An 8,966-nucleotide genomic window follows, 5' to 3' on the forward strand; every position below is an offset into this window, starting at 1 on the left:
TTTTTAATGTTAATGTAAAGCTATAAAATGTACATAGAAAGAAATTAAATATTGTTATTCAAGCATTAATTAGACGGGTATTTGATTATTTGAAAGGAAAAAGTTAATTTAAGTTTAGTTTGAAAGAAAAAGCAGTTCCAACTTCTTTGAATGTTAATGAAAAAAGTAAAATTGTTGCTAATATTAATAAATATTCAACTACCTAGTTCCATTTAAATTCTTTTTTCTTTTAATTCTTTTGATTGGTCACCAAGAATTTGTTATAACACTGAACAGTATAGAAAACGTAGATATGGCCGCTCCATACTAATTTTAAACGGCTACTTTGCACAGGAAGTCGAATTGAATAGCGGCCGGAGTGCATTACATCGCGCTAAACTGATACGGCGGCCGGAGTGAAGCCCGGCCGTAGTGATCGGCTTCCGCACGCTAGGCCTAGCCCAGCTAGTTAGTTAGGTAGGCTAGTACTATATAGAATAGTAGCATCCAAACAATCAATGCAACAACAATGCGATACCAGTAATACTAGACCTAGGCCAAGCCTACCGCTGCTGCTGGCGATACCGGGCTCTAGGCCTAGCCTACTACTACTAGCTAGGCCTAGGCCCTACTAGGTTAGGTAGCCTACCTAGAGCTAGGCCTCTACTCTAGCCTAGCTAGGTTAGGCGGTAGCCGATCACTCCGGCCGCGCTTCACTCCGGCCGCCGTATCAGTTTAGCGCGATGTTATGCACTCCGGCCGCTATTCAATTCGACTTCCTGTGCAAAGGGGCCGTTAGTATGGAGCGCCCATATCTACGTTTTCTATACTGTTCAGTGTTATAACAAATTCTTGGTGAATTTAAATGGAACTAGTTGAATATTTATTAGCAACAATTTTACTTGTTTCATTAACAATAACATTCAAAGAAGTTGGAACTGCTTTTTCTTTCAAACTAAACTTAACTTAATTAAATTCAATAATAAAATAATAATCAAATACCCGTCTAATTAATGCTTGAATAACAATATTTAATTTCTTTCTATGTACATTTATTTTTATAGCTTTACATTTATTAACATTAAAAATTAGTTAAAACCCTTATTTTTATAACACTTTATCTTGCCAGTACCCATACTTACTAATTATAGTTAATAACAATATTTACAATATTAATTAATTTATTTCAAATAATCAAATATCCGTCTAATTAATGTTACCTGGAATTGTATCAAGAATTAATATATCATTTTTGTACAGTCCAATTTACAATGATTTTATATTTTAATTTATATATGATAAAAATAATATGACATATAGGGTACATTGCAATAAATTACATTAATTAATCACATTACAATTAATATACTAGCCTATTACATTGGATAAAACACATAAATTATTTTGTTCTAGCATTAGACCTAATTTAAAACACTTGCGATGTTGTTGTGATCCTGAAAGAGAAAAAATATACTGTATTATTACAAATGTTTATTTTGATTCTCTACAAAAAACGTGTCTCGGTTGTAAAAGACTCATTGGGCGCTCCATAGCTGCGGCCGGAATGAATCGCGGCCGGAATGAATCGCGGCCGGATTTGAAGCGCGGCCGGAGTGAAGCGCGGCCGGAGTGATCTGTATTCGGTTAGGCGGGATCCCTCCAGTCTGGCTAGGCCTAGCTAGGGTACGCCCTAGCTAGGCTATAATTATTATTAGTAATATTACTAAGTTAGTAACTAACCTGATTAACCATGTCTTGTAGTACTACCTAATATTTAGGCCTCTAGGTCTAGCCTAGGCCTAGAAGCAACAACCTAAGCCTACTTTTTCTTTCAAATGTAATTCTTCCGCGCGCCAACTAGCCTCCTCCTCTCCTCTCCTCTCTTTTATTCTTTCATCGCGCATATCGTGTGTCGTAGATTCTCTGATCTTTTGATTTTTGAAAATTGCTGCTGCCAGCAGACCAACCTCGATATGGTGGGTTACTTTTGCCTCACTACCGAATAGGAAGTCGTAGTCTCGCGTGAAACAGACTACTGTAATAATGGTTGCTGATTCTATGATTAAAAGTTGGTAAAATATCACAACAAAACAGCGGGTGAATGAAAGGAATTGTATGTGTTTGAAAATGATATATAAATCTAACTAACTGTGAATCCAAATGGTAAACGAGTGATGGTATTATGACTACTGTAAGGTAATTTAGAGTGATTTAGTTGCCAATTTGGTACTGTATTTTTCCTCCTGGTGTCTGTCATATTGAAACTGAACATTTATTTTGTTTACCGTTCATTTTTTTACAAATTAATAAATACAGTATATGGCTTAGAAGTTAAATATATATATATATACATATATCTTTGTTTAATTTTATATACATTATGAATTTCATTGTTTATTATTTACAGGTTTTGTTTGGAAACGATCATTTATAAATTCGGGTCGTCGTCGTCGGCTCTGGAATTTTACCAAAACGATGACGATTGGAGAGAGACTCATGATATAAATATGCGTTAATTATTTTTGTAAAATAACTAAATATGCCTATAAAACGAATGATTCAGGTACAAGAAATGTCCAAGAGTAAATCTATCTCTGTCATAGAAAATCCAGAACACCTAAAAGTGTTTAAAAATGTCGTTTTTCAGTCTGCTCGTCAAGGAAAGCTGACCACACTGCGAGGCATCCTGGATTCGCTATCGAAGGAGGAAGTGCAATATATTGTGTCAACAGTAACAGAGAGTACTACACCATTGCTCATGGCCTGTCGCCATGGGCATCTAGATATTGTAAATTATTTTATTGAACAGTGCATCGCTGATTATGAACAAGTCGGATCTGTGACTTTTGACGGCGAAACCGTTGATGGAGCTCCGCCACTATGGTGCGCTGCTGCTGCAGGCCATTTTAACATAGTTCAGTCACTAATAAAACATGGAGCAGATGTCAATCATACAACATTCTCTAATTCAACACCATTACGTGCAGCATGTTTTGATGGTCACTATGATATTGTAAAGTACCTTGTGCAACACAAAGCAGATATTGAAGTTGCAAATCGTCATGGTCACACATGTCTCATGATCTCGTGTTATAAAGGTCATTTTAAAATTGCAAAATATCTGCTGGAGCTTGGAGCAAATGTTAATCGAAAGAGTGTAAAGGGCAATACAGCATTGCATGATTGCGCTGAATCGGGAAGCTTAGAAATAATGAAGCTCCTTTTTCTGAAATACCATGCAAAAATGGAAAATGATGCATACAATATGACACCTCTTTTAGCTGCAGCAGTTGCAGGTCATAGAAACATTGTTGATTTTCTTGTGTTAAGATATGAAATTGATAAACTGGAGAAGATTGATGCATTAGAATTAATGGGAGCAACATATATTGATAAGAAGCGTGATGTGCTACAGGCATTAAAATACTGGAATCGTGCAATGGAAGAACGTTATAAGGATCCAAGAAAAGTGGTAAAAAAATCAAGACCAGATGATCTTATACCTGCTTATGAATATGCTATAGAAGCTGAGAGTGCCGATGAACTTGAGAATATTGTGTCAGATGTGGACTTAATGCGAATGCAAGCATTATTAATACGAGAACGAATATTGGGTCCAGCCCATCCTGACACAACTTACTACATTCGATACCGTGGTGCCGTTTATGCCGATTCTGGAAACTTTGATCGCTGTATACAATTGTGGATGTATGCACTTGACATGCAACAGAGTGTACTTGAACCACTTAACCCAATGACCCAAAGTAGTTTGTTGTCATTTGCAGAGCTATTTTCATACATGATGTCAGAACGTAATGGCCAAAGAGTATATAGTAATTTATCATTTGTTGATATGAAAACTGTTTATCTAAAAGGAGTAAAAGAAATTGAACGTGCAATCACCGTCGTCGGCAAGCCTATGCCATTAACAGAAAAAGATATGATGAATTTTAACCGATGTCTGCAGATATTAATGCATCTTATGAACCTTGTTGCAAAGTTGGAGTGTAAGCCAGAAGATGCACAGGTTATTAAACGTGCCACTTACAAGTTGCTAAAGATTAATCCAAAGGGAATGAATGGTTATGAGCCACTACATTTAGCTGTTGATAAAGACACCTCAGCAGTTGGTCGCTACCCAGTCTGTTGTTTCCCAGATAAGAATGTTGTTTCACTTTTGATAGATTGTGGCGCGGATTTAAATGCCGTTGACGTCAACAGAAACACTCCTCTTCATATTGCAGCCATGTCTCTAAAAGACAATTGCATTGAAGTTATGAAGTTCCTTATAGAATCAGGTACACATATAGATAGTCGCAATTCAAACAACAAAACTGCTCTTGAGCTTGTTGAAGGTACATGTGATATATGTCCAATGAACTATGTTACATTAAAATGTTTGGCAGCGAAGGTCATTTTACAGCATAACATTCTGTACAAAGGTCATGTACCTTGTAAACTAGAAGGCTTTATTGAATCTCACTGATGTAAGCATTACTTTAATATCATCAAGAAAAATTCGATCTAAGTCGGCCCTAAACCATCTCGGCCTCCGTCAACTTGGCCTCAAGTTAACTCAGCTCAAAACTAATCGGGTCAAATCGGCCTTAATAAAGTGTGGAACGCAGAAAGTGCAAACAAATCGAATGGATAAAAAATACTATTCAATATTTCTTCACATTTTTGACAAGAATTCTATCAAAGAATAAAAAATATAAATAATTTTACTATTAAACTTTTCTTATACAGTACTAAGCAAAGAACATTTTACAATACAGTAATTAATATCACAGTAATTATAATTAAAGCAGTTATATTTATTTCGAATCTACCATACAAGAAAAATAATCACAATAGATTCAGGACGATCCAATAATTCTTGCAAAAAGAATAGCTACAGTAGCTGGGGTCAAGACTAATATTAATAATACCACATAGCCCTAGGCTAATAATATATTTACAAAATTAATATTATGACCAGGGCCTCTACCACACAAATTCTATTTCAATAGTTATACTAGTTCTACTTTATTAGGGCCGAGTTAACCGATTAGTTTGATGCCGAGTTAACACGAGGCTGAGTTGACGTTGGGCCGACTTGACGCGGAGCTGGCTTGACTTTGGCCAAGATGGTTTAGGGCCGACTTGATTGAACTGTGCTTTATTAATGTAAATTGCTCGTGCAGTTCTAAAGTAAAAACACAGCCTTGATTTGAATTCAGGACATGCCTACCGAAGCATAGTACTGTAGTTGTCTTTGATTAATGCTCGTTTATTCTTTTACTACTTTTAGTTTCCCTAATTATTATTCTCTAATGTGATCAAATGCTGTTTTACATATTGATGTCTCAATTTCTAAAATTATATATATGATGCAAGGGATTTACACAAACTTGTGCTATAGCTCTTTTTTGTTAAAAGATCTATAATAATTACATTTTTTTTAAAGGAAATTTGAGATTGAGAGAACAGTCCCATATTCAATCATTTTAATTACATCATCATTTTAATTGCAAACAACGGTCATCTTTCACATTAGAATTCGATGTTGTCATACAGTACTGTAGTAGGATATTTTAACTCCTAAAATGCCCTTAAGGTGTGCAAATTCTACACATCTACAGCATCCCTTAATGTGTTGAGGGGTGCAATTTGTAACAAACCTACCTTTCAAAAGACAAGGCCTGTTTTTGTTTTTACTTTAATATCAGATTTTTATTCTTCAAAAATATACATATATATTACAGAGGATGGTGGGGTTGATGCTTGATTTAAAAGTGGGAGTTTGCATGACCACACCAAATCACCAAAGGTTGATAATTAATATGGCCATTTAGCTCTAAAAAGTCTTTGTTCAGAGTGATAATAAATAAAAAATAATGCTGGTCAAATGTAGACATTTAAATTTATTTCAGAAATGCCACTCTATGATCAGATATACTGTATGTTCTAAATTCATTTGAGCATTATAATTCATAGTATATCATGCCACTAATATAGTTAAAACGATTTGTCTAAATTTTAGGGTTGATTTTATACTCGCGTATTTGAAATTAATATGATTTGAACACCAGAAAATATCTAAATAATAAATAAATTTAGTTCAGAAGTGCATCGCATTATGATCAGTTGTAGCAATTGTAACATCACAAACGTGTGAAAAAAGTACTAATTATTTGATATCGCAAATTCTTGCCCATGGCGATTAGTTGTACTGTACAATCAATCAATTACATCACAACCAATTGCATGGTTGCATGGAATGCACATTTGAATAGTGTATATTAAACAAATAATGAATGTTTATGAGTGTGATGGTACAAATAATTTCATGAGGTGAAAGATTGAATTCATATTACACCGAATGAAATTATGTGTACCATCGCACGAATATAAAAACATTCATTATTTGTTTTTAACATCTAATTAAATTCTTGTCATTGTTCTGATCATGTTTTGAAGGAGAAATCGCGTTGCTGCTTCTGTTCACATAACAGGCAATGCTGCTATTGGATTTCACAGATTTTTTTTTCCCCCGTTCACAACAAAAATTAAGGTGCTATTCCATGTTTGTTTAATAGTACATACTATTGCATGCCATGTGATGTACAATCGTCCGATCAAAATATAATATAATTTAATTTATGAGTGTGTGATCATATCATACAGTATGTGCTCATGTACCCTGCAAGTATGTTTACACTAAATTGAAAGTTAAAATATTGCACTACCGGTAATAGTAAATGGTGAAAAGGAATATATAATTACCTGTATATCTATAGCCAAAATGTGTCAGGCCATTAAAATTCTTTTTTTTTGTTGCTATGTTCTATTAAATTTATTTCAGCGAATTATTAGCTTTCCTTTCCTTGTAAAACATTTACGTATTTTCAAACTGTAGAGTCCATATCCATCCATATTTTGACTTAATATGTTTGAATGAATACAACTCTACAAGTACTGCATGTTTACAATGATGAAGTATTCGTTTCATATAGTATTACTTGAACTATTATTAATGTTTATACCAGATTACTTTGTTTGAATACAAATATTATTGTTTAAAGATTTACATGGCAAAGAAATGCTTAAAACACTCTTTAGAAATATTAAATCAAAATTAGGAAAGACATTTTTTATAACCAACTATTTACTACAAAAAAGATTGTATTCTTACAAAAAACAAAAGATTTTATTTGTTTTTCTTTTAGGTTTTTAGGGGTTGATGTGCAATTGATGATATAAATATAATATTTATCTATAGTATAAGCAACACTTTGTATTTTCAGAAGTTAAAATTAGCCTACTTTTGTTCCATATTACGGCACAGTTTATGATTCTTAAAATGGAACAACAGAAGATGCTCACACTCACTATGCATATTAGAAGTATTAGGTAGTCAACAGCAGAAGTTGACCGACATTCATTAGAAGAATATGAATACTAATGTCTGTAGAATTTCCAATTTTGAATTAAAAACAATATAGACAATATATGTGTTTTAAATACCATGGTACAGTCTAAATAATTATTTGTTTGCTTTTTCAAAGTTGATTTTGTTAAGTTTGCTGTTTGACATAATATAGTAATCATTAAAAGACTGGACTGTTTTTTGTGTGTATTTTGTATATTATTTGTAACTGTACCACCAGGGTTTGTTTTAGGCTATTTTAGCATAGCAGGACTGTACGTCCATGATTTTGAGAAGTTTTAATGATGCCATAACTAACTGCAAGGAGAGCCATTATTTAAAAAATGTCCGAACTATGGTTGTTATGAGGTGTTGTGCATGTTTATTTGTCACTCATCCACAAAGCTGGATGCAGACCCCCGAATCAAAAAATAAAAACAAACTGTAAAAATGAGATACAATTTTCTAAACATGATTTACTATCTTTGACAGGCTGTAAACAAAAAAGCAAAAAGCATGATCACTCAACAACCATGACGTTATCAGGGCACCATTTTGTGAATTCAGCATCAATTATATTCATAACCAATATAGATAGAGATATCAATCAAATTTACTGCACTTATAACTTCAGGTCACGTGTTAACATAACATATAAGTGCAATGTTCAGAGCCCTAGCATCTCTATTTGTCAAATATTCTTACCATGCTTGGCATGGAGACCCTTATATTTTGTTTCACAAACAAAAAAGAATGGTACTGTAGCTTGATGGTTGCAATCACAACATGCAATCACAACATCCAATCCCAACATCCAATCCTAACCTATAGTGCCAGAGTTGTAACTTAAGATTTCATTCAACTCCACTCACTAATCTTCAAATAGGTACAGTATAAGCACGATAAATTATATAAAAGTTTATCCTGGGAGGTATAAAAATAATTTATTTTTATACCTCCCTGGTTTATTTACCTCCGCCAAGGAGGTATATGTAATCAATCGCGTGTGTTTGTCTGTTTGTTTGTTAGCAGGATTACTCAAAAAGTAATTACAAGATCTTTACCAAAATGAATATACAGATAGATATGTGGTCAAGGACCATTCCATTAAATTTTGGGACCATGGTCCCAATTCTGAACCACTTTTTAGTATACTTTTCAGACCTGCTGGTGTTAAAAGATAGGACAGAATTTTTCAAAAGCCGACGAGCAGTCTTGAGTATTAAGTAAACTGAAATTGCATTTTCTCGAGAACTACTTGTCCAAAAAACTTCATTTTTGTACAAGAGGCAAGAGTTATAATTGGTGATTTGTAATTTTAAAACATAATTTGATTTAATGTGCAACTTTTTTGATGCGAGTAGTTTAAAAAACCTATTTCTTTTCAAATTCACTCGTTTCATTTTCGCGTTGCTGTTCTATTGTTAGTCAACTGAAGCTATTGTTAATTGAAAGGCTTGTTACTTAACCATTACACCAAACTCGCATACACATGCTTGTAGTGAAATTAGCCTAAATCACAAACAGCATTAAGACATACACAAATATATATATTTTTTCCCGGAGAAATCTTATG

At 33.7% G+C, this 8,966-nt stretch overlaps 2 protein-coding genes across 2 annotated transcripts in view; one reads left to right on the forward strand and one right to left on the reverse strand.

The window, feature by feature from the left end:
- The window catches only part of LOC140050961 (coiled-coil domain-containing protein 171-like), a 59,301-nt gene extending 57,433 nt beyond the window's left edge, over nt 1–1,868 (reverse strand). The window contains exon 1 of the mRNA XM_072095987.1: nt 1,720–1,868. The gene's annotated coding sequence lies outside the window, so the exon portion shown is untranslated. The remainder of the gene's footprint in view (nt 1–1,719) is intronic.
- A 279-nt stretch (nt 1,869–2,147) lies between these two features.
- On the forward strand, nt 2,148–7,590 carry LOC140051626 (protein fem-1 homolog C-like). The gene has a single exon (XM_072096900.1). The coding sequence runs from the start codon at nt 2,519–2,521 to the stop codon at nt 4,463–4,465; it is 1,947 nt and encodes a 648-aa protein (XP_071953001.1). The 5' UTR covers nt 2,148–2,518; the 3' UTR covers nt 4,466–7,590.
- The last annotated feature ends 1,376 nt before the right edge of the window (nt 7,591–8,966 follow it).

This window comes from Antedon mediterranea, chromosome 6 (assembly GCF_964355755.1).
Source record: "Antedon mediterranea chromosome 6, ecAntMedi1.1, whole genome shotgun sequence".
Lineage (NCBI taxonomy): Eukaryota > Metazoa > Echinodermata > Crinoidea > Comatulida > Antedonidae > Antedon > Antedon mediterranea.

Bases quoted from the DNA above. Each gene is read 5' to 3' on its own strand.
- LOC140051626 (XM_072096900.1), top strand. From the start codon at position 2,519: ATGCCTATAAAACGAATGATTCAGGTACAAGAAATGTCCAAGAGTAAA.